Source organism: Tenrec ecaudatus, chromosome X (assembly GCF_050624435.1).
Source record: "Tenrec ecaudatus isolate mTenEca1 chromosome X, mTenEca1.hap1, whole genome shotgun sequence".
Classification (NCBI taxonomy): Eukaryota; Metazoa; Chordata; class Mammalia; order Afrosoricida; family Tenrecidae; genus Tenrec; species Tenrec ecaudatus.
This window is the reverse complement of record NC_134548.1, coordinates 167189376-167213724: the sequence shown is the minus strand read 5'-3', so window position 1 is coordinate 167213724 and position 24349 is coordinate 167189376. Positions and strand designations below refer to the sequence as shown.

General features: G+C 59.3%; 2 protein-coding genes across 7 annotated transcripts; one reads left to right on the top strand and one right to left on the bottom strand.

The window, feature by feature from the left end:
• Positions 1-407: 407 nt before the first annotated feature.
• On the bottom strand, positions 408-4465 carry TMEM187 (transmembrane protein 187). Of its 3 annotated transcripts, none has more exons than XM_075538584.1 (2): positions 4071-4465; positions 408-1388 (listed from the first exon to the last, which is right to left on the bottom strand). In XM_075538584.1, exon 2 carries the CDS (start codon positions 1372-1374, stop codon positions 568-570), a length of 807 nt encoding a protein of 268 aa, XP_075394699.1. In that variant the 5' UTR covers positions 1375-1388; positions 4071-4465; the 3' UTR covers positions 408-567. The 3 variants fall into 3 exon arrangements, with proteins under 3 accessions (XP_075394699.1, XP_075394697.1, XP_075394698.1); XM_075538582.1 differs by having other exon boundaries at positions 4177-4462; XM_075538583.1 differs by having other exon boundaries at positions 408-1384; positions 4177-4461.
• A 1309-nt stretch (positions 4466-5774) lies between these two features.
• Positions 5775-23269, top strand: HCFC1 (host cell factor C1). Of its 4 annotated transcripts, none has more exons than XM_075539338.1 (25): positions 5775-6356; positions 10887-11035; positions 11277-11437; positions 11881-12089; positions 13128-13212; positions 13542-13648; positions 13847-14026; positions 14106-14465; positions 14636-14796; positions 15000-15197; positions 15306-15530; positions 15612-15936; positions 16048-16190; positions 16317-16455; positions 16654-16874; positions 17078-18611; positions 18838-19001; positions 19493-19898; positions 20028-20315; positions 20428-20546; positions 20631-20768; positions 20930-21115; positions 21268-21568; positions 21785-21848; positions 21933-23269. In XM_075539338.1, exons 1-25 carry the CDS (start codon positions 6164-6166, stop codon positions 21970-21972), a joined length of 6096 nt encoding a protein of 2031 aa, XP_075395453.1. In that variant the 5' UTR covers positions 5775-6163; the 3' UTR covers positions 21973-23269. The 4 variants fall into 4 exon arrangements, with proteins under 4 accessions (XP_075395453.1, XP_075395452.1, XP_075395450.1 ...); XM_075539337.1 differs by having other exon boundaries at positions 20025-20315; XM_075539335.1 differs by having other exon boundaries at positions 19361-19898.
• The last annotated feature ends 1080 nt before the right edge of the window (positions 23270-24349 follow it).

The window sequence follows — 24349 nt, the reverse complement described above, 5'->3', positions numbered from 1 at the left end:
GAAGCTGACCCTCCAGCCATCTGCGGCAGCAACAAGCAGCTCAGGGGAGGAAGGCAGGGCCACTGAGTTTGTTCCTGGTGGTCAGTGTTTTCTTAAGCAGATTTTTACCAAAAAAAAAAGAAGTGTTCGTAAAACAATACAGATTGAGGTCATCTAGTAGCTGAGAACTCCAGCCAGCACTTTCTGATCAATAGGGTACCTTGGTGTCCTGGAAGCCCAAACAATGCTGCCTTCTTGCCTAGAATCACTGAGTGGCCATAGCCTTGGGTCCACTGCATCCCTGTGCCCTGGCCTCCGTGAGCCATTCACCTCTGGGGATACTCACTAGCCCCACCTGGTCTGTCTGCCACTCAGCCTTTTCTCTCTCCCTCCTAGACTCAAGAAGGATGAAATTCTAGGAGTCATAATTACCCCAACTCCACACTTTATTTTGGAAAGTTTTACAAGGTAGACACTTGACAAGAACAGTACACACACGGGGCTTTCCCTTGGCCCCATTTGAAAGTGAATGACAGTCACTGGAACAGATGTTGGAGGGGGGTGTCATTGGTTATCAGGCGCTTCTTTCTACGGCTTACGCTTCTTCTCCTCCGCAGGGAAGCTCTGGTGACGGTTTAGAGTCGTCAAGAACAAAAAGGCAAAGTGGAACTGAAGGACATCACAGACTTTGGACCAGAAGTGGCCCGTCAGCTGCTGGAAGAGACGCCACTGTGCAAGCTGGTGGTCCCACAGCTTGAGGACCACGAAACCCAGGCAGGAGAGTAGCCCCAGAACCAGGTAGACACGTGAGGTGGCATTGCCACCCCGAGCCTGGGCCTGCAGGGCTTGCACCAGTACAACCAGGATGTGTGCACCCAGGGCGACTTCAAACCCCCAGGGGTGCAGCAGGACCAGGCCGTAGCTGGCGAGGGAGAGGCTTTCAGTAGCGAAGAACAGCCAGGGCTGCCAGCCCTTGTCCAGGTAGAGGCACCAGACCACCGGCCAGGCAAAGATGGGCAAGGTGAGCCACTGGTCGAGCACGGCGGCAGGGTGGGCCTGTGTCCCAATCCTCAGCCACTGCACAGGGCCATAGAGGAGAGCCATGGCCGCAAAGACCGCCTGCAGGTAACAGGCCCTTGGCGCCTCTGCAGAGCACCTCAGTGGGCATCCGTCTCTGGGAAGCCAGTGCCACCCCAGGAGCATGTAGGCCACGTTGATGAGCGAGTTGAAGGGCATGGCTAGGAAGGCAGGGAGGCTGGCCACGGGGGCCTCCGCGTAGTACTCATAACCCACTTGGACGAAGACGTCCTCGAAGACACCTGTATAGATGGTGGCCACGCAGAAGCAGCCAGCCAGGGCCACATGCAACAGGGCCTGTCTCAGAGCCTGCTCCATCTGGGAGAGTCTACCTTGTGGTTACAAACAAAGAGACCGGTTAGAAAGAATTTTTCCCCCGTGATGAAAACAAACCCAAACACCCCAAGCGAGAGAAGAACAGCTAGCGGTGAGGCTGCGGAGAAGTTGAAAACGTGGGGCAGATGCTGTGGAAAGCGGTTGGCAGGGGCTCCAAACTGAACCCAGAGCTACTGTGGGCCTAGCTGTCCCACGCCTCAACGTCTAGCTCAGGGGTGCAAAGGCAGGGATCCCAGCGGAAACCTGGCCACTGCTACTCATTGCGGCACTCGTTCCACTGCCCCCCCCATGTCCATCCCCATGGTGCTGGAGACACAGAATGTGGGGCGTCAGACAACGGCAGGCGTGTTCTCACGGTGAAGCTGGAAGACAACAGGCAGGCACACAAAGACAGGCTGTTATATTTTTCCACTTAGGGGTTTCCTAGGTCTTTTGTTGTGTGGTGAAACGAGTCCCTCTAGATGGCCATTTGCCTTGGGTCTTTGGAAAAACAGCTTGAGGAAAATTCCCCTAATCCCTGGGAAGGTACTTTTCTTCTTCTCTAAGTACCCTGCCGGGATGGGTCACTATGCCATAGACAGTGTCAGTGAAAGCCACTAAAGGGTCAGTGTGAGGCCCTGTTGAGAGGGCCACGCCTTGAAATTGACAAAGGGTTTGCGGATATGACCCCAACCCCCCTACACTCACTGTCATTGAGTGAGGCCCACCTCACCGAGACCGTACAACTGCCCCTATGGGCTTCGGAGACGGTCATGTGTGCCCAAACTGTCCAGTCCGATGGTGGCCATCACAGGGGACTGCCTATTATCCAGTCAGGTGCTACCATGACACGCAAGCTCCAAAACATGAAACTTCCAGCCAGTGAGTCCCCGCTGACTCATCGCGATCCCCTGTGGGTTCCCGAGATGGTCACTGAGGACGGGAGTAGAAAGCCCAGTCTCTCTCCCGCGGAGCTGCTGCTGGTTTCCAACTGCTGAGCATGCGGCTCGCAGCCCAACACCGAACCACTACGTCACCAGGGAGAGGCATGGCAGTGTAAAAGAAAGCCTGCAATGTTTTCCTTTAATGAAACTGGCCAAGCTTATTTTAAAAAGAACAACCAAACGAAAAGCATATGGAAACACTACCATTCCTTTCCATTGTCTTTATCCTTGAACTTTTGGGGGCCCCCTGCTCTATGCAGCCAACCCCACAGAGGCTTCAGGAGGAAGAGATGGGAAATAAGGCAGGGACAGTAGTGCTGCGAGGCAAGCAGGGAGGGAGAGGGGGACTTCCCAGCTTGGAAGAAGGGAGTGATGTGCTCTCTGCTTGGGGGTAACTCTAGAATTTGCCTAGGTTTCCTGACCCTGATTTGGAAGCCACTACTGCCATCATCCTGAGGCTAGTCTGGGACTTCTGTGTAGCCAGTGACAGGGGTGATGGAATCTAGAGTGCCCTGGGCGATGGGAAGTGTCAGGATCTGGGAAAAACAAAACAAAAGCACATGGAGTGGGAGGAGACACTGACTGCCTCAGCCTCCTGGGAACCTCCTGGGAATCAGCCCTAGGTGGCTGGCAACCCTTGCAGGTAAAGGCCACCCTGGCAGGTCACTACTCAGAACAACTCAAAGGTGTTAGGAACAGGGGAGTGTCCAGGCCAGCCCTAAAGCCCTTTCTTTTTATCAGACACCTAAAGCCCTTTCAAACAAACACCTTGTCAAACAGAGACAAGTGGCTGGGTGGACTAGGAAGGACTTCTTTTCTTTTGCCTCAATAAAACCTTCTGGTTCTCATTTCATTGCTACCACAGACTAGACCATTTAAAGACATGGGGGAATGATCACGGCCAACTGCTTAGGAGGCAGTTGTGGTGTGAGTGGGCCTAGAAGCAGAGGCAGAGAGTACATTAGTCGCAAAGAGAAAAGAGGTGCCCTCCTGCAGGGTTCCAGCCCCAGTCACCACAGAAAGCTGCTTCCCTAGCTCCTGGGACTGACATTTCCTCTTGGTCTGGGGTCAGCGGCACTTCCTCATTCTGTTTCTACTGGTGCCAGCTTAAGTCCCTGACCCTCATCTTCCGGGGAAGCAATGGGGAGGGACAGGAGTTGGGGGAGGTGCTGGTGGGGCAGAATGCTGGGGCAGAGTCCACACCTGAGCCTCCATCATCCATCCCCCTCAATTGCCAGAGGATTTCCACAAATAAGGGGTTGCCAGCCTAGTTGCACAAGACCCTTGAAAGCCACCTCCATAAGCACCCCCATTTTGCAGGGGAGAGGTGATGTGTCCAGTCACACCAAGCATCTGGTGACACACCAAGGGTAGGGCATGCAACCTACCTCGGACCCATTCTCAAGTGTGTATTATTTGCAAATGCATAAAATAAAACGTGTACCTTACAAAAGATTCATAATGTTGAAAGGCAGTCATTAAAATGTTCTTGGAAATGCGTGATTTGGTAATACGCATGCTTCTTTATGTCTATGATAAATGACTAGACACCACCGGCAGGTGTAATTACTCCAGTAATTTCTTAGTGGTGAGGAATGTCAAGGGAGCTATAGAAGCAAGAAGATAGGAGGCCATCTCTGGATTTCTCTTGGAGACACGTGCAAAAGCCGGAAATGCTGCCTTCAGGGAGAGGTTGGTGAAAAGAAAGGTGTCATAGATGCAGGAATAAAGCGAGGGGAGGGTGAAGATCTATACCGGGCTCAAGGGCCAGGGTCTACAGCGAACGTTGGGATAATGATGTAACCTCCTGGGTCGTCAGCCTGCGGGAGGCTTGTGACAAGGGGACGATCACAGTACCCACCTCGCCGCCAAGTTGTGGTGAGAAGTTACAGTATTGGCGCGAAAACGCTAGTGAGTCCCATCCGGGTATTTTGCTCCTCTCCTGGGGGGTTAGGGGAAATTCAAACAGTGAAAAAGGGCGGACCCGAAAAGGAGCTGTACGCATGCGCCTGGGGGCGGGGCGGGCTGCTCTGGGAAGAAAGTGGGATGACGCGAGGTGACGCAGGGTGACGCGGAGCGATCCCGCGCCCGCCCGAGTAACGGGAACGGGCTGCGCTCCTTACACCTCGGGCCTGGTTGTCCACCCTGCAGCCGGCGAAACTAACGGAGGCCCGTCGCTTGGGCTGCCCCCAGCCCCGGAGTCTGCCCGCCCGCCTTTGTTTAGACCGGGTCGGCGTAAACTGAGAAGGGGGCGAGGCCATCAGGCCTGGGAGCCGGGGGACTCCGCCCCTTCCGCCCCGCCCCCGGCCACTCCCCACGCCAAGCCTCCCGCCGGCTCGCCTAGGGCCGCTGGCTGTTTATGGAGCGGGAAAGTGCCTGTCCCGATTGGTCTTCCGGCCACCTGCAGCAAACCGTGTCCCGGTTGCCAAAGCTAGTACAAGGAAACACCTTAGAGCTCTAGCCCTCCAGCGACCCGGGGGTCAGTTCCCAGGGGGGCGGGGCTGAGCCAATCTCAGGGTTTAGCATTTACATCCGGGCATTACCCAGATGCCACCGCCATCTTTGTTTTGTGCTGAAAGTCGCTAATGACGCCTGTACACGGCCGGGCGTGGGGAAGTGGCAAGATGGCGGCTCCCAGGGCGGAGGCGTGGAACCGAGTTTTGGGGGGCGGAGAGACGGGGCGCGGCTACGCCTAACCCGAGTGCACCCGAGCAGGGCCGCAGCTGCAGCCTCCCGCCGCGAATCTATACCGGGGATCCTGTTGAAGCTTCGACTCCGAGCCGAAGCAGAACGAAGGCGGGGGTGGAGGGAGATGATGTCACCAGACTCCACCCTCTCGCCGGACCGCCGCCGCCATGTTTAGTTGTTACTTCTTCACACAAGATGGCGGCTCCCAGGGAGGAGGCATGAGCACCCTGCCGTTACCGCTCCTCCTGCCGTACAGTTGCCACTTCGGGGCCTAACTCTAACCTTTGGAGCGGACTCTGTAGGGAGGAATCATAAGGAGGAAAGTGAGGATCGGACGTTGCCTTGCATTTGGTTTGCAGTGGAAGTACGGAGCCAGGAGGAAGGGGGAGTTAGTCTCAAGATGGCGGCTCCCAGAGCGGCAGGCGCAGCTTGAGCAGCAGAGCCGAACTCGGGGGAGGTACGAGACCTCACGATCCGTGCAGAGCGAACCCTTAAGCAGCCGCCGAGGGTTCACGTTCATCCCAACCGCCTTTGGCACGCCTCCATTCTTTAAGGCGTGTTGAGGCTGTTACGGGAGCGGCGGCTGCACTGAGCACTGGGCGGGGAAGCGGCACAGGCTCAAGATGGCGGCTCCCACAATTGTGGTCTGAGCGCCGGCAGGGCAGGGACAACCGCGGCGCTTGTGGCTCCTTTCCACCCGCCCCGGAAGCCGGCCAGTGTAGGGGCCTTGAGGGGGGGGGGGAGGAGTGTGGGAACCGGGCCGGGGCTCCGCCATTTCCGGCGGGGGAGGGCTACGACTGAGGAAGGGAGGAGAGAGAGGCGGCTCAAGATGGCGGCTCCCAGGGCCTCCTGCCCGAGCCTGTGAGCGGGAGCGCCCGGGCAAGTTGTCAGGGCGGCGGGACTCGGCCGCCTCCAGCTGCTTAGGCTTAGACGCTCGCCAGTTCCGAGAGGTGTTTGAGGAGACGAGGTGAGCGAGAAGAACGGGAAGAGCGGAGGGAAGGAGGATAGTTAAGATGGCGGCCTCCATGGAGTCCGCCGCTGTGTGAAAAACCGCTGCTCCGTGAGAACTGGCTTAGACCAAAGGGGGTGTGTGAGAGCAACCCCCCCCCCTCCAGCTTCCCGCTTGGAGACTTTATTCCACTCTGCTCTTTGCCGGAATTATGGCTTCAGCCGTGTCGCCCGCTAACTTGCCAGCGGTGCTCCTGCAGCCTCGCTGGAAGCGAGTGGTGGGCTGGTCGGGTCCGGTCCCCCGTCCCCGCCACGGCCATCGCGCTGTGGCTATCAAGGAGCTCATCGTGGTGTTCGGCGGCGGCAACGAGGGAATCGTGGACGAGCTGCACGTGTACAACACTGGTGAGCGCACAGCCCGCCGCCTACGCCGCGCGCCCCCTGCCACCGCCGACGCCCCCCTTTGCTTCGCCCGCCACCCGCTCCCCCTCTCCGCGCCTTCTCCCTCTTTTCCCCCCTCCTCCCTCCTTTTTCCCTCTCCCTCTTCTCCGACCTCTCCCTCTTCCCCCCTTTTTTTCCTTGCCCCCTCTTTCTCCCTTTCCCTCGCTCGCTCTTTCCCCTCCCCCCCTCTTCCAACTCCTTTCTCCTTCCTCTTCTCCCCCACCTGCCTCCCCTCCCCGACTCCCCCGGGCTGCAGTCTTCTCCTCCACTTTCCCCCACTCTGCGCAGCTCGCCCTCCGCGTCCTCCCTCCCTTTGCCTCCCGCGTCTGAGCAAGGCTTCCCGCTCCCGGATTCAGGCTGGGTTGGGGGTGAGGGGGGGTCGGCCATTGGTGCGGGGCTGGGAGATTGCTGTCTGACTGCTGCCCCAGCTGTGCCCGCGGTGCCTGCTCAGGCAACCTGGGCGGCGGGGTGCCAGACCTCATTGTCAGCCTCCGAGAAAAGGGGGCGACATGCGCCCCCACCCCTACCCCCTTGGCCAGCCTGACTTCCGCCCCTCTAGTCGGCTGGAAGAGCTGCTGCTAGGACCAGTCTCCTTAGCTAGGTCTCTAGGGCACAAGGCCAACTGTTGTCACCACAGTTTCGACCCATCCTCACTACCCCCACCCCCGTTGGGCCCAGGGGCCTTCTCTGTTTCCTGGTGACACGCTGCCACTGTCTCTCAGGAAGCGGGGGGCAGTGGTAGCCCAGGGTCACCTTCTAGCTCCTTCTCTTTGCCGGGCACCACCTTGAGCGAATAAACTCCTTTTTGCTCCATGCCCCTCCTCTCCCAAGGTTTTGCAGGGGGCCTGCTGGAGCCCCGAGGACCAGAGCCAGGACTGGCAACCAGTCCCCCACCCCAGGCTGGGGAGAGCCACCTGTACCAGCCCCTTGGCCTGGCCTACCCTCAGTGCTCATCCCCAGGCTGGTGGTGACCCTGTACAGTCAGCACCTGTTGCCTCTAGCAGGCGGGAGACTGTGGGTGCAGGGTGGTTGGTGGTTTGGGCCCCAGCCAGGGGAGGGGGCAGGAGGGAGGAGAGGGGAGGGGCAGCATTAGGTCTGTCTTGGGAGATGCCCTGTGCAGTAGCAGTGACTTCTCAACTGGACAGATTTTCCTCCAGGAAGGCCCAGAGCAGGCTGTGGCTGGGAAGTGCAATTCTAGAAAGTAGGGCAGGGCCCAATTCCACCAGCTCCTAGAGTCTCTCCACCAACCCCCAGCAGGGGCTCAGAGGTGTGCAAATCATCACCCTATAGCTGGCCAGCGGCTGGGCCACCTGCAACTCAAGCCCCAGATTCCTTGGGCTGGCAGTGGACTGAGCTCCCTTAGTCCTGAGGGAGGCTGGTGGGAGAGTGCCTGGCACAGTCAGCCCAAGGTCTGGGGGCCTCAGCCCGGGAGTGGTGGGGTGCGGCTGGGCCAGGTAGTCAGTATTTGCTCCTCGGGATCCAGCAGCCCTCCCTGCCAGGGAGCTCTGCCCCCCTGTTTCCCTCTCCCCCCTCCCTGTCCCCGCTGTAATGCGGTCAGCCAGATGCTCCTTAGCCACTGCCCGCGCCCTCTTCCATCTGCAGGATTAGTCTGCAAACCCACTCCTGCTTCTGCGGGGACATTGGAGCTTCGGCGGCCCTGTTGCTAAGAGATAAAGCCCCATGGGCTGTGTGCACTGGATGTGTGTGCTGGCCTCGCCTGCTCACTGGCGGCCATCTAGGGATCATGAGGGATTGCTGGTGGAGGGGGTGTGCTTGAGAGCTTGTGTCCTCCCCCATTTGATCACATGTAGGACACTTGGCTGGCCTTTGGGAAGCTTATTGAGCTACTGTCCCCCCTCAGAAATCATGTTCACCAGACAGAGCTGTCCACTCAGGGCCTTGGCTTTCTGCAGCTGCTCTTGCTTCTGCTTCCTTGACTTCCATCCCATGGTATTGACTGAAAGGAACCTTGGAAAACATCTAGTAGAACTTCCTCGTGTTTTGAAGATGGGGAAATTGGGGTTCATGAGGGGAAGTGACAGCTCCAGGGTCACCCTGACACTTGGGCTTTTGAACCATTTCTTCCTAGTCATGTAGGGATCACACAGTGAAAGGAACAGACAGACTGGACTTTGGAAAACGTGCACAAACTAGGACAATAGCCTGAATGGTAAAATGAACAGTTTGGCACTCGCCCAGCCACTTCATCTCCCTCCTAGAAACACGGGCGGCAAAGGTGTTGGGGAGCAATGAAATTTCTTGAGCGCCCCAGTCGGAAACAGCATTGCTAAAGATGGTAGGCCACGGCTTGGCTTTGAGTGCGTGTTGTTTTACACGGCTCTACCCATAATCTAGTTTCCCGCCGCAGTCTTCTAGAGGGACCCCCTCAAAGGCTTCCTGTTACTGCTTTACCTCACCCCTAAATTTTCCAAGTCCATTCTGTTCCCGCTTCCTTGGCTGTGACTGATCAGGAACCCTGGGCCATCGGAGTGGAAATCTTTTTCCTCGCCTCTCGTGTTGGCCGCCTTAGGCCTTGACCTCAGACCCTCGTTTTCTCTCGCTTCCTGTCCCTCAGTCACCTTCCAGCATCACCACCACCTCTGGGTTCCCAAGGGTGTCCTCAGCAGGAGGGCCAAAGCAGTGCTGGGACGGTTGCCACCTTGTCGGCCTGGTGTCTGTCCCCAGGAGTGAGATTGAAGGGCATTCTTGGAAATGCTGAAGGGATCTGTCTAGCAGTTCTAAGTCAAGTGCCCAGATGTCTAACTGGGATCTTTGTGCCACAGCCCTGAAGAAGGGGGTGCAGATCAGAGGACCCTAGAGTGCTGTGCGTTTTGCTCTCCTACCTTCCCCACCCAGAGCACTCCCTGTGCCTGCCTCACTTCCTCCCCCCCCCCAAGTATGGGCATTGGCCATCACCTGCCAGGGGGGTCACAGAGCCCAGTTATTGCTTGTGTCACCTGACAACTGCCCACCCTCTGTGGGTGCTAGCCTAGCAAGAAGAGGGAACTGCAGGTGTGGCCTGGTCTGTCCAACGCCTGCTGGCCCCCTGCTACCCATCCCCAGATGGCCTCCCTTCCCCAAGTTCACCTCCAAGCTGAGGAACCCTGGGCTGGGTCACCCGACACCCGAGGGCGGGCTGCCGAGGACAGCTGCCCTGGGGGGAGCTGGTGCAGGCAAGGCCATGCTATTTCGGGGGCCGGCCTGGCTTCACACCAGAAAATGGCTTGCCTGCCAGGGTTCTTCAGTTGGTACCCCTAACCCTGCCTGATGGCCACCATGCAGAGGTGCTTCTGTGACCCAAGGAATAAATGGTCCCTCCTAGATGAGGGAGCAGGGTATAGGCCAATCCCAGGACTAGGACAATGGCCAGGCCTCTTGGCATCCTAGTGACTGCCAAATGGCAGATCCTCTGAAGAGCCCATGGAATGCCCCTGCCTGCTCGGGGTGGGGGGTGGGAGGGCGCCTCCTGGGAGCTATCTAAGAAGAGCTGTTCTTCGCCAGGAGCATCTAAGAAACCCCAAATTTCCGGCTACCCAGCTGATCCCGACTCACAGCTACTCCGTAGGGAAGGGTAGACCCTACCCCTGGGGGTTAATGAGACTGGTAACCTCATCTTTCTCCTGCCGAGTAGCTGCTGCTTTCGAAATGCCAACCTTGTGGTTAGCAGCCCAATGCATAACATACTACACCCAAGTGAGTGCCATCACAGGACCTGAGTTACCCAGAATTGGGGGGGGGGTTAGTGGCTGTGGACGGCTTCTTTCCCCACATCCATCACAAATGAAAGGCAAGGCCAAAGAGCAATGTCCACCTGCCCCCATTCAAGTTTCCCACCCCAAGTGCAGCCATTGCCTATGCTATATGCTGACTGACAAGTTGAGTGACAGAGAGAAGCCTGTGGGACCTCTCTGGCCTCCCCAGAACCTTCCCACAATCCTCTGGAACCAAAGTGAAAGTGGGCCTTGTGAAGAGAGGGAGGAATCCTCTATGGATGCTCTCCAGGGAACTGGGGAATGGGTGCTGGCTGCCATTGGCACCTGTGTACTGACGAGTCACGGAGTGCCGTTCACCTTCTTTGTGGGCTCCTCTGAGGGGCTTTGGGGAAGTCTGTGGCTGGCAGAGGTGTGGTTCTTGAAAGTTCACACTGCTACTGCAGCCACCTCTGACAAGAATGTTCTAGAGTGGCAGAGGGGAAGGGGCAGCGGCATTATCACCTAGGAGATGTGGCCTTAGCCTGAGGAGGTTAGAGCGGAGAACTCTGGCCACCCTCCACTCCCCTCGGGTAGCCTGGAGTGGGGACTGGGTGCTGGGCGCTGCAGGGCTGGGATAGGAAATCAGGTGAGTTCCCCAGGTCTGGCTGTCCGCCTGATCAGATGGCCTTGATTAGGAGCAGGGTGTTCCCAGGCTGTGTGGGGTGGGAGTGAACCTTGGGTAGAGGGTGGGGAAGGGCTTCTCAGCTCTGTGGCTTGACTTCTGCTTCTCCTCCTCTTCTAGCTACCAACCAGTGGTTCATCCCCGCAGTGAGGGGGGATATTCCCCCTGGGTGTGCAGCCTATGGCTTCGTGTGTGACGGGACCCGCCTACTGGTGTTTGGTGGAATGGTGGAGTATGGGAAGTACAGCAATGACCTCTATGAGCTCCAGGTAAGGCCAGGCCCAGGCCCACAGGCACCAACAGGGGTCCCAGTAGACATGGGACCAGGCTTCCCCAGCCCTGGGTTTGCGTGGCTGAGTTCTTACCGATGGCTTCTAGGCAGTTGAGATGGGATGGAGGAGGTAGAGCGGGGTCATGTGCCCATTCCACTCTGAGCGGCTCCTTGTACGCTGTGATAGGGACCTCAGAGGCAGTCTGCGTGTCTTTGGCTTATCCTTGTCCCTTTTGCAGGCCAGTCGGTGGGAGTGGAAGAGACTCAAAGCAAAGACCCCCAAAAATGGACCCCCTCCCTGTCCTCGGCTTGGCCACAGCTTCTCCCTCGTGGGCAATAAATGTTACCTGTTTGGGGGTCTGGCCAACGATAGCGAGGACCCTAAGAACAACATTCCAAGGTGAGGCTTTTCCTTAGGTGCCATGTGGTGGGAAGGGGGTGTGGGCATTGGCCAGGAGGGGGTGGAGTCGTGTGTGTGTGTGTGTGTGTGTGTGTGTGTGTGTGTGTGTGTAAGTAAGTAAAATGAGAGAGTGTGTGGCATGTCATCTGAAGTTCTTTCCTGGCCTGAAAGCCTTCACCCACTGGAAGCCCGAGAAGTGGGCTGTTTTTCTGCCTCCGAGCCCCAAATGACAGCCCTCACACTCTGGGAAGGCCCAGCTTTGTGTCCTACCTTCTTCCTTTCTCTTGGACTCACTCTACCTTGGGGGGAGGGGTGTCTCCTGTCAACCCCTTTCTCAGGGCGAGGGCAGAGGAACCTGGTACTCACATAGAGGCTTGGCTTGGTGCACCTCTGGGCCCCCGAGTGGAAGCCAGCTTGCTAGAACTGGTATTCCTTTTTGTCAGGTACCTGAATGACCTGTACATCCTGGAATTACGACCAGGCTCCGGCGTGGTGGCCTGGGACATCCCCATCACTTATGGGGTTCTGCCCCCACCACGAGAGTCCCATACTGCTGTGGTCTACACTGAGAAAGACAGTAAGAAATCCAAGCTGGTCATCTATGGAGGGATGAGTGGCTGCAGGCTGGGGGACCTCTGGACCCTTGATATTGGTAAGGAGCTGGTGCCTTGATTACCTTCGGAGTCTATCACTGCCCTGACAGCCTGTTTGGAGCGTGCGTGCGCGCGCTTGCGCTATTTCTCTCTGGGTCTCCATGTCTCTTGGCATCTCTCTCAGCCAATTTCTCTCTGCTAAATTGTTTCATCTCTTCTTATAGTTCGAAAGAGGTTGACTCAAGATACGGCCTACACTAACCCTGCCTCACGGACATAATCCATTTGTGATCGTAACTGAAAATATAAAGCAAACTCACTGTTATCTAGTCAATTCCAATTCAGGGAGCATACATGACAGAGTAGACTCTGCCTCCCTTTCCCTTTTCTCCTGAGAAGTTACTGGTGGGTTTGAGTTGCCGATTTTGAAGGGTCGCAGCTCAATGCCCAACGCATGACCCCACCAGGACTCCTGCAAGCACAGCGTGACGGTTTGGGTTTACAACCCAAGTATGGGGGGAAGTAATGGCAATCCATTGCACTGAGCTGGCCTCCTTGGCTCGTCCTACCTTCGCCCTGGGCTTTTGGTGCCGAGCCTTGCCCCTCCCCGCCTCCACCTTTTGCTCATCCATTGCCGCGGTGGAGGGCAGAACTGTTCCTAACTGCTCCCAGACGAACTTGGCGAGACTAGAGAGCCTCATTTTCTCCCACGCACAGAGGGGCACCAAGGCTCCTTTGTTTCAATTTCTCCTCTCATGGACTGTCTTCCACTTCACCCAAGCTAGCGCCCGCCCGGCCCCCTCGTGGCGGCAGTACCAGCTGGGCTGAACAGGGCTCTCAGCGGGCGAGCAGTGTGGTCTGCTGGCCACAGAAGGGCATGGGAGAGGTGAGTGCCCATCGACAAGGCTGCTTTCCAGGCTTTGGACCGGAGTCCCAGCATCTCGCTCGAGTGGGGCCCTACACTTTTGAGTAGGTCCCAAAAGTTGGGGAAAGATGATTGCAACAAGGATGGTGACAGTTGTGAGCCGTGGAGCAGCCGTGGGCCCCTCTAGGTCTGCTCCCCTGGTGGTGATTCCCCTTCCCCTTGGTCTGTGCAGACACACTGACGTGGAACAAGCCCAGCCTCAGTGGCGTGGCGCCACTGCCTCGCAGTCTTCACTCAGCCACAACCATTGGAAATAAGTGAGTGCTTCCCTTCAGCTTCCACCTGGAGGGACCCCCAGGGTGGGACGGGCAAGCGGTGGGTGAAGCCTCAATTTTCTGCAAGCAGCCAGTGTGTCTGCTCCAGGGGCCTGAGGGGAAGGGTAGGTGACAGTGAAGAACCCCAGGGCTGGTCCCTTGTCTAGGTGATGAAATTCCGGTGTGGCCTGAGCACCAAGCAGGAGAGGCCCCATCACAATGAGGCTCGGGGGGGTGGGTGACATGATGACAACAGGGGACTTCCTGGACACTGGCACCTGCCCTTGTCAATCCTAGCTTGGCCTGTCCTTCCTCACTCCCCCTCCCCCTAGGATGTACGTGTTCGGAGGCTGGGTGCCTCTCGTCATGGATGATGTCAAAGTGGCCACACACGAGAAGGAGTGGAAGTGCACCAACACGCTGGCCTGTCTCAACCTGGGTATAGCTTCCTCTGGGAGAGGGCCCCTCACAGGCAGCATCCCCTTTGGTGGGCTAGCCTTTTTAGGCACAAGGGTCCCTGCCTCTGCCTCTTTTCTTTCTGAGGCAGTCGCCAAAAGGTCCCTGGAGACTCCGACGCTGCTTCTTCATCCACTCCCCTCATGCCCCCTTCTGGTCTTTTGTTCCTCTCCCCCACCAGACACCATGGCCTGGGAGACCATCCTAATGGACACGCTGGAGGACAATATCCCTCGGGCTCGAGCTGGGCACTGTGCCGTCGCCATCAACACCCGCCTGTACATCTGGAGCGGGCGGGACGGCTACCGGAAAGCCTGGAACAACCAGGTTTGCTGCAAGGATCTCTGGTACTTGGAAACAGGTGAGGCCTTGCTGTGACAGAACCCTCTGGTGGGTCCCAGGCTGCCGCTCTCCTCCTCACCGGCTGAGTTCTTTTACAGAAAAGCCACCACCGCCCTCCCGGGTGCAGCTAGTGCGTGCCAATACCACTTCCCTGGAGGTCAGCTGGGGGGCCGTGGCCACAGCTGACAGTTACCTCCTGCAGCTCCAGAAGTACGACATTCCTGCCAGTGCTGCCACTGTCACCTCTTCTACCCCCAACCCGGTCCCGTCGGCGCCTGCCAATCCTCCCAAGAGCCCTGCCCCTGCGGCAGCGGCTCCGGCTGTGCAGCCCCTGACCCAGGTGGGCATCACACTCCTGCCCCCAGCTGCCACCGCGCCCCCGACCACCACCACGATCCAGGTCTTGCCGACAGTGCCAGGCAGCTCCATCTCGGTGCCCACCGCAACAAGGACGCAAGGTAAATGGGGGCTGGGGCACTGGGGGTGGGTGCCTGCCCAGGGAGCGGGGCCTGCCAGAATCTCAGTGGCAAGTTCAGCCCTGCCCACAGCAAAGAACCAGCCAGAAATCACAGCCACCCAGCTGTGTCCCCCCCGGGCTCTGCTGACGCCCGCCCTCTTCTCTCGCCAGGTGTCCCTGCTGTGCTCAAAGTCACCGGGCCTCAGGCCACCACAGGAACCCCTCTGGTCACTATGCGACCCGCCAGTCAGGCTGGGAAAGCCCCTGTCACTGTGACCTCCCTGCCTGCGGGGGTGCGAATGGTCGTGCCCACACAGAGTGCCCAGGGCACGGTGAGCAGCAGGCGGGATGGAGTGGGCCTCGTGAGGGGAGAGGCCAGACTCGGGTGTTGGGGTTCCTGTGTGTGGTCGGTGTGAGGCCCCTGGTTGGGGACAAGAGAGCAGGGTCAGAAAGCCAGGGGGGCGTGCCTACTGGTGTGGGCAGGCGTGCCCCTGGCTTCCCCATAGGGCTGACGGCCTCTGCCTTCTGCACACAGGTGATTGGCAGCAACCCACAGATGAGCGGAATGGCAGCACTGGCAGCTGCAGCAGCGGCCACCCAGAAGATCCCGCCCTCCTCAGCGCCCACCGTGCTGAGTGTGCCTGCCGGCACTACCATCGTAAAAACTGTCGCTGTGACTCCCGGCACCACCACCCTGCCGGCCACAGTGAAGGTGGCCTCCTCACCCGTCATGGTGAGTGGCCTTGCTTCCGCTGGTCTTCTCGAGGGGACAGGGAGTGGGCAGCAATGACCCCACAGTTTGGTTTGCCTCACATTGCTGTCCCCTCCCCTCTGTCCCTAGGTGAGCAACCCTGCCACCCGCATGCTGAAGACTGCTGCCGCACAGGTGGGCACATCCGTGTCCTCGGCTGCCAACACGTCCACTCGACCTATCATCACTGTGCACAAATCTGGGACAGTCACCGTGGCACAGCAAGCCCAGGTGGTGACCACTGTGGTGGGTGGCGTGACCAAGACCATCACTCTGGTGAAGAGCCCCATCTCAGTTCCCGGAGGCAGTGCTCTGGTGAGTTGCAGGCTGGCTGGGGCTGTGGGCCAGGGCCATGTAGACCCTCGCAATGACTTGGCTCTTCCCTTTGCTGTGTAGATCTCCAACCTCGGCAAAGTCATGTCTGTTGTGCAGACCAAGCCTGTGCAGACGTCCGCCGTCACAGGCCAGGCCTCAACTGGCCCAGTGACACAGATCATCCAGACCAAAGGCCCCCTGCCGGCCGGGACCATTCTGAAACTGGTGACTTCAGCCGACGGCAAGCCCACCACCATCATCACCACCACACAGGCCAGTGGGGCAGGCAGTAAGCCGACCATCCTGGGTATCAGCAGCGTCTCACCCAGCACCACCAAGCCCGGCACCACCACTATCATCAAGACCATCCCCATGTCGGCTATCATCACCCAGGCGGGCGCCACCGGTAGGCCTCGGGTGGCCAGGCCTGGAGGCGGCGCCCTTTGTCTGCAGGGCTTGGGCTCCTGGGGAGAAAGGAAGCTGGCAGGGCCTGAAGGCAAGCTGTCCTTCCCACCAGGTGTGACCAGCAGTCCCGGCATCAAATCCCCTATCACCATTATCACCACCAAAGTTATGACATCGGGAACTGGAGCCCCGGCCAAGATCATCACGGCTGTCCCTAAGATTGCCACTGGCCATGGGCAGCAAGGAGTGACCCAGGTGAGGCGGGTCTGCCCTCATCTCTGCCCAGCGTATTTGCAGCCTCGCCTCCCCCAGGGCCCAGGTGCCCTGTGCAGGACCCGGGGGGCTGCCGTGAGTGATGTTGGTGGGTCTTCTGGTGTCCAGGTGGTGCTGAAGGGGGCCCCCGGACAGCCAGGCACCATCCTTCGCACGGTGCCCATGGGTGGCGTGCGCTTGGTCACTCCAGTTACCGTCTCTGCCGTCAAGCCTGCTGTCACCACATTGGTTGTGAAGGGCACTACAGGTATGTCGCCTGCTAGGCCTGCCCTCAGCAGTGAGGGTGCTCCCAGCCCCGGTCATCCGCTTTGGTCCCTGCCTCCGTGTTGTGAGGCCGGACCCCGCCCCCGCCTGTCAGCGAGAGAGGCTTCTGGAAAGGTAGCAGCAGCTGCGGGGCTGAAGAGAACACACGACTACCGTCCGCCTCGCTGGCTCTCCCCTCTAGGCGTCACCACCCTGGGCACTGTGACAGGCACTGTCTCTACCAGCCTGGCTGGTGCTGGCGGTCATAGCACCAACGCCTCACTGGCCACACCTATCACCACTTTGGGGACCATCGCCACGCTCTCAAGCCAGGTGATCAATCCCACGGCCATCACCGTCTCAGCTGCTCAGACTACGCTGACTGCCGCTGGTGGGCTCACCACACCAACCATCACCATGCAGGTAGGAGGCTGGCAGGTCAGGGCTCCGGTGGGATGCTGGAGGCAGAACTAGCTGCATATCTTGTTAAGTGGCCTAAACCTGGACCCAGTGACCTTTACTCTGGGCTGTGCCTTTGGGGTGGTGGGAGCACCTGGGGCTGGTGTGGGCGACAGGTGGATAGAAAGTGACGTAACCTGTCTTTCCCACCCTGCCTCTTCCTACAGCCTGTCTCCCAGCCCACCCAGGTGACACTGATCACAGCGCCCAGCGGGGTCGAGGCCCAGCCAGTGCATGACCTGCCTGTATCTATCCTGGCTTCACCTACCACCGAGCAGCCCACAGCCACTGTGACCATTGCTGACTCGGGCCAGGGCGATGTGCAGCCCGGTACTGTCACGCTGGTCTGCTCCAACCCACCATGTGAGACTCATGAGACGGGCACCACTAACACAGCCACCACTACTGTCGTGGCCAATCTTGGAGGGCATGTCCAGCCCCCCCAAGTCCAGTTCGTCTGCGACAGGCAGGAGGCAGCGGCTTCGCTTGTGGCCTCCTCAGTAGGGCAGCAGAATGGCAACATGGTCCGTGTCTGCTCCAACCCACCCTGTGAGACCCACGAGACGGGCACCACCAGCACACCCACGGTGGTCAGTGCCAACTTATCAGGCCCCCCGCGGGCTGCACCACCCACCGTCTGTTCCAACCCTCCCTGTGAGACCCACGAGACGGGCACCACCAGCACAGCCACCACCGCCACATCCCGCATGCCTGGGCAGCCCGAGTGCTCCAACCCACCCTGTGAAACCCACGAGACAGCCACCACTGCCATGGCCACCATGGGCTCTGGACAGCTGTTAACTGCCAACCAGCAAGGCGAGGTCCCCACACCCTGTGCAGCCAGCACCCCATGCCAGACCCGCCAGACCAGCTCAACCCGCACCACCATGACTGTGCTGGCCCCTGGTGTGCCTTGCTCAGCCCCGCTGCCACCGTCCAGCCATGGGTTTGAGACTGTCAGTGGCCCTGGCTTTGCCCAGCTGGTCCCTTCGAGTGGCAGAGCCGGGCCCAGCGCCATCAGCTGCAAGGACAGCCCCTTAACAGGCCTGGGCCAACAGGTGCCCCTGGGCCGCCAGCTGGAGACGCAACACACCCACACCACCAACACCCCAACCACGGTCCGCTCTGCCATGGGTACCGGGGATCCTGGTGAGACACAGGGCACCCCCAAGCCTGCGTGTGAGAGCCACCAGACCCAGTCAACGGGCACCATCATGACTGTGCCGCAGGTCTGCTCCAACCCGCCCTGCGAGACCCACGAGACGGGAACTACCAATACCGCCACCACCTCAAATGCAGGGGGTGCCCAGCGGGCCTGCTCCAACCCACCCTGCGAGACCCACGAGACCGGCACCACGCACACGGCCACCACCGCCACCGCCACCAGTGGTTCGGGCCAGTCTGATGGTGGGCAGCCACAGACTGCCACCAGCCACCCCTGCGAGACACACCAGACCACCACCACTGGCACCACCATGACCATCAGCGTCGGCAGCCCTGATGACAGCTCTGCCCACCGGACCATGGAGGCCAGCTTGGATCCGATGGGGGCCCCAAGCCCTGGGACTTCCCAGGCTGACCCCACACTTCAGGCACCTTTCCCCACCCAGCGGGTCTGCTCCAACCCACCTTGTGAGACCCATGAGACGGGCACCACGCACACGGCCACCACCGTCACCTCCAATATGAGCTCAAACCAAGGTGAGTATGTTTTCCCCGCCCCCCTTCCCCCCTTTGCCAGCAGCTTCAGCTGTGGAAGGAAACAGTGGCCGACAGCACTCCCTTCCCCTCAGCCCCTGCTGCTTCTATGACCCCAGCGGGGGCAGGATGGGGCTGAGGTGGGCCTGTAAGTTAGGCTGGGAAGCCCTTTCTGGCCTACTATAGGAGGCCCTTTTGACTCAACTAGCTGTTGCTCCCTGGCCCCCAGACCCTCCACCAGCTGCCAGCGATCAAGGTGAAGTGGAGAGCACCCAGGGCGACAGCGGGACCGTTGCCAGCTCTAGTGCCGTCACAACCACAGTATCCTCCACACTGACACGAGCAGTGACCACCGTGACACAGTCTACACCGGTCCCGGGCCCCTCTGTGCCGGTGAGAACCCTGGGGTTGGCTCTATCCTTCAGCTCTTGGGCTGACTTGCTACGGTTCCAGAGTTTGGCACCAGGGGTCACTCTTGTGCTGCACACCCCGCACAGGCCCTTGCCATACAGACCATAAAAGGCTGCCTGGCCTCATAGGGGCTGCAAGACAAATCCTCTGCGCACCTCTCTGGCGCTTTCATTTCCACAGGAGTTCCCATTGGGGGTGCGCCAACCTGTCAGCCTCAAAACACTCTTCTCTGCTCCCCCCAGGAGAGTAAGGCTGCCCCACTCCCCAGCCTACCTGCCCGCCCTCCCTTCCCCTCTCTTTCCCTCCCCTCCCCTCTGACAGGGACTTCTCTCCCTTTCTAGAGGATCTCATCAATGACTGAGACCACCCCTGGGGCTCTGGCCACCGAAGCCCCCATCCCAGCCACGATAACCGTGACCATAGCCAACACCGAAACTTCTGACATGCCCTTCTCTGCTGTTGACATCCTGCAGCCCCCAGAGGAGCTCCAGGTCTCACCCGGGCCTCGCCAGCAGCTCCCCCCACGGCAGCTTGGGGAGCCCGCCGACGCCCAGGCCACTGAGCTCCAAGCAGCCGTGGACTTGAGCAGTACAGGGGCCCCGCCTTCGGGCCAGGAGCCGGCCAGCCCTGCAGTGGTGGCCGCAGTGGTGGTCCAGCCGCCCCCGCCCCCGCAGCCTGAGGTAGACCAGTTGGCACTGCCCCAAGAGCTGATGGCTGAGGCCCAGGCGGGCACCACCACCCTGATGGTGACGGGGCTCACCCCTGAGGAGCTTGCAGTGACTGCTGCAGCTGAGGCAGCTGCCCAGGCAGCGGCCACTGAGGAAGCCCAGGCCCTGGCAATCCAGGCGGTGCTGCAGGCTGCCCAGCAGGCCGTCATGGGTAGGTGCCAGGGGGCCTAGGCCAGACAGAGTGGTTCCAAAGGGCCCCTTGCGGGGAGGGCTGGGGACAACAAGAATGGGCCAGTCGCTGCTGGGCTCCTCCTGAGCAGGTCCCTTCCCCCTGGAGCAGGTACTGGGGAGCCCATGGACACAGCCGAGGCGGCGGCCCCCGAGGGCCAGGAGGGCCCACCCACCACCATCCCTATCGTGCTGACGCAACAAGAGCTGGCTGCGCTGGTGCAGCAACAGCAGCTGCAGGAGGCCCAGGCCCAGGCCCAGGCCCAGCATCACCTTCCCACTGAGGCCCTAGCCCCTGCCGACAGCCTCAATGACCCCGCCATTGAGAGCAACTGCCTCAATGAGCTGACGGCTGCCGTGCCCAGCACCCCAGCCTTGCTGCCGCCAACAGCCACGGAGAGTAAGTGGCCACTGGCTTGGAAAGCATTGGGGGTGGCTAGCTTGGGCAGCTTGGCCTGGACATTGGAGCCTTAATTCTAACACCACCTCTCTTCTTCTCCCCCCCCCAACAGGCCTGGCCCCATCTAACACATTCGTGGCCCCACAGCCGGTGGTGGTTGCCAGCCCGGCGAAGTTGCAGGCAGCAGCCACCCTGACCGAAGTAGCCAACGGCATTGAGACCATTGGGGTGGTGAGTCAGGCACGGTGGGCTGAGGAGCAGCCTCTCCAGGCCTGAGGATGCGCGCCTCATCCTTTCTTTAAAACTGTCTTCCAGAAGCCCGACCTTCCTCCTCCACCTAGCAAAGCCCCTGTGAAAAAGGAGAACCAGTGGTTTGATGTGGGGGTCATTAAGGGCACCAATGTAATGGTGACACACTATTTTCTGCCCCCCGATGACGCCGTCCCTTCTGAAGTAAGTGCCTGGGGAACAAGGCCAGAGAGGCACCCTGCTGTCCCGTGGCCTTGATCCCTTTGAGGAACTGAGGAAGGAAGGGGTTTCTCTGTGTGTGTCCTTCTCAGTCCCCAGCGCTCCCTCTGGGCAACAGGCTTTATGCCACTGGTTTGTTCTTCCAGGATGACTCCAGCACGATCCCTGACTACACCCAGCTGAAGAAGCAGGAGCTGCAGCCGGGCACGGCCTATAAGTTCCGTGTGGCCGGGGTCAATGCCTGCGGCCGGGGACCCTTCAGTGAGATCTCAGCCTTCAAGACATGCTTGCCCGGCTTCCCGGGGGCTCCTTGTGCCATAAAGATCAGCAAAGTGAGTGGCCTTGTACGGAGAGGGCTGTCACCAGTCCATGCTGTCTACCCACCTCCTCTTTGCCACAAGCATTCCCACCAAAGCAGCCCAGGCCCCCTTGGTCACAGACGTTAAAGGAAGCTGACCTTAACCTCTGACTTCTTTGCTTCTAGAGCCCAGATGGGGCTCACCTCACCTGGGAGCCACCCTCTGTGACTTCCGGCAAGATTATTGAGTACTCAGTGTACCTGGCCATCCAGAGCACACAGGCCGGCGGTGAGCCCAAGAGTGCAGCCCCAGCCCAGCTGGCCTTCATGCGCGTCTACTGCGGGCCCAGCCCGTCTTGCCTCGTGCAGTCCTCCAGCCTCTCCAACGCCCACATCGACCACACCACCAAACCAGCCATCATCTTCCGCATCGCCGCCCGCAATGAGAAGGGCTATGGCCCTGCCACTCAAGTCAGGTGGCTACAAGGTGAGTGTTGCCTGTGGCTGACAATCAACATCACCCCCCCCCCCCCCCAGCCTCCTTACCAGGACCTGCCACCATCAGTCTGTCCTCACATGTATACGCCACTGTCCATCCTAGTCTGTTGTCCCACTCAAGTGAATGCTGCGCGGGCGGGGGTGCTGGTCTGTGGGGCACAGCTGTTTGATTACCCTTTCTTTCTTTGTTGCTCCTGTCCTACAGAAACCAGCAAAGACAGCTCTGGCACCAAGCCGGCCAGCAAACGGCCCATGTCCTCTCCGGAAATGTAAGCAGGAAACTCCTTCTGGGACCTTCAGGGACTGAGATTACCTGCTGTGTTAGTAACCCCTTCTCTTCCCCCGCCCCCAAGGAAATCTGCTCCAAAGAAATCAAAGGCAGACGGGCAGTGAGTGGAGCGCGGCCGCCCGAGTCTTCTCCAGACCCCTCCGCTTCAGGAACACCGCCTGCCTGCCAGGGCCGCCTGGCCCACCCCACCCTGTTGGCGCTTCGTCCCCACTGGCCACGTTCAGTTGTTTGCGTGCTCGTTCAGTCGTTCGTTCATGCTCTGTCTCTCTGTTTTTAAGACAAGTTCTCTGTGGAAAGAAAGCACATTTCACCACTGCCCAGGGGAAGTGGCTGGAGGCCGCTTGAGAGCGGTGGGCACGTGCAAGCAGCGCTCCTTCCTCCCTCTCCTTTCCCAGGGGGCACTCCCAGCCCCAGCCACGCCCCCTCCCGCTGTTCCTGGGGGCCCACCCTACCTCTGGCTGGCCACCTGCTTCACTCTTGTTCCTCCTCCCTCAGGCTTGCTCAGAGCTTAGACTTTCTCTCCGAGGCCTTGGTTCATCCTCTCCCCTCTGGTGGAAAGGGAAGAGTAAGGCAGCGAGGGGCCAGCAGCCAGGCTGTGTGGCGCAGTGGGGCCGGCAGGTGGCCACAGGGAAGGGGTGACATCACCAACTGCTGCATCTGTTGTATTTTTTTTTTAATTTGACATTGATGAAGTTAAGGTTTTTATTGTAATTTTTAGCCTTAGTGTGTGGGGTTTTTGTCTTTTTGTTGTTAGCTGTGTACAGAACTCACCCCCCCTTGGCTAAGCATCATCTTTGCAGTGATCTTTAGGGGGGGGTTGTCTTCAGGGCCAGTTAGGTTTCTTAGAGAAAACAAGCCTGGGCCTGCCCAGAACGGAGACAGAAGGCAACCCTGATTAATTGCCTCCCCAACAGCCTTCTAGTCAGAAGAGGAAGTGGGGTGAATGAAGGGGGGCCAGGAAACAGAGGTGTGGTATGGCCCTCTCGAAAGGTTGGGGCAGAGCTGTGGGCCCCAGGGGAGTGGTCTAGGAGCCAGCTTCCGCCCCACCTCCAGTTCTGGCCAAAGAGAAAGACTCCAGCAGGTTCCATGGAAGAATGGAAATCTCTGCCTCTGCCACCCTGAAAGGCTAGGCCCTGCCTCCCCCACCCCTGCCAGCGCCTCTGGAGCCCAGGGCGTTGTATTATAGTACATCTTGCTGTGGGAAATGTCACTGCTTGGTCACCTTGGGCACATGGCGCCCACCCCCACTGTTCTCCTGCCCCTGTGCTTGAGCACCCTGGATTCTCGTCTCTGCCAGCTGTACACCTGTCCATCTATTGTAGAGGAAGCCCCGGACTCCATAGTACCATAGTGCGATGTCGTTTTGTGCTATTTTGAACAATTAAAAGGCGTTTTTTGAAATACCTGTCTACTGTCTCTCGCCGAGCTCTGAGGCTTGTGAAGAGGCAGGTGACTGCACTCGTTGCCACCAGCTTCTGGGAAGAAAGCCCCAGTGGCCTCTTCAGAGGCCCAATTCTTCGGGAAGGGGGCCCCAGTGAGTTTGCACAGGAGGGATGCAGCAGGCTCGTGCACATACCCGGTGGTGAAATGTGTGGGCCTCTGTCACAGCCCCCCATTCACAGCTGGCCCTTGTCCAGAATCTCTGAATTTCCCATTTGCTGCCTTTTAACGGGCCAGCCAGGTGGGCATTGCTGTGGGGACAACATCCTAGCGTTCTTGCTGTGCACAAAGGGCATGAGAACATCCCCTTCAGTGCTTCTGTCTCCTCAGTACCCCTGCTGCTCCCCCCTTACTCTGGCCCAGTCCCCAAACCATCTGTCTTGTTCTCAGTTTGCGTGTGTCCATACACCCCTGATCCAAGAAGTGTGTGCCCAGGACCCTTGCTGCCGGCCTGGGCTTCCAGTCTGGAGTTCTGCTGCTAAGAATCTGCCCCACCCTGGCCTTGGGCCCTGACCCTCACTCAGCCCAGTAGCCTAGGGAGGCTGGAACCTAGGAGTCATGGGGAAGTGTCCTGTGGTGAGCGTGGCCCAGGTGGGGAAGGGCCTTGCAAATTGGCCAGGCATGTGACAGGATGACCCTTGAAATATTTCACCTGGGGTGGGGTGCAGGAGTTCCCACTTTTCTCGACCTAGGGCCCCCACATGCCACCTCCCCACCGTCTTAGTTCACCTGCAGTGCATTATAGAGTCTAGGGCCCACATGCTCCCGGTCCCGACCCCTGGTGGGAGAGCAGGGGATAGGCAGGAGGAAGAGGAAATACTTGGGATAGGGAGGAGGCAACCTGAGACCCGGAAGGCCAGCAGGAAGCCCAGCGTGGATCCCCTCCGTCCCGGAGCTGTGTCAACAGGGGGAAAGGCCAGCCACGTTCCAGGGTCCGGTCCACTCGTGGGTGTGACTCGGCCCTACCGAGGAAAGTGGGTCCGTTGGTCCAGCTGGTTAAGGGGCGCACACAGTGGCCAAGGCATATGGGCCTGCCTGAGG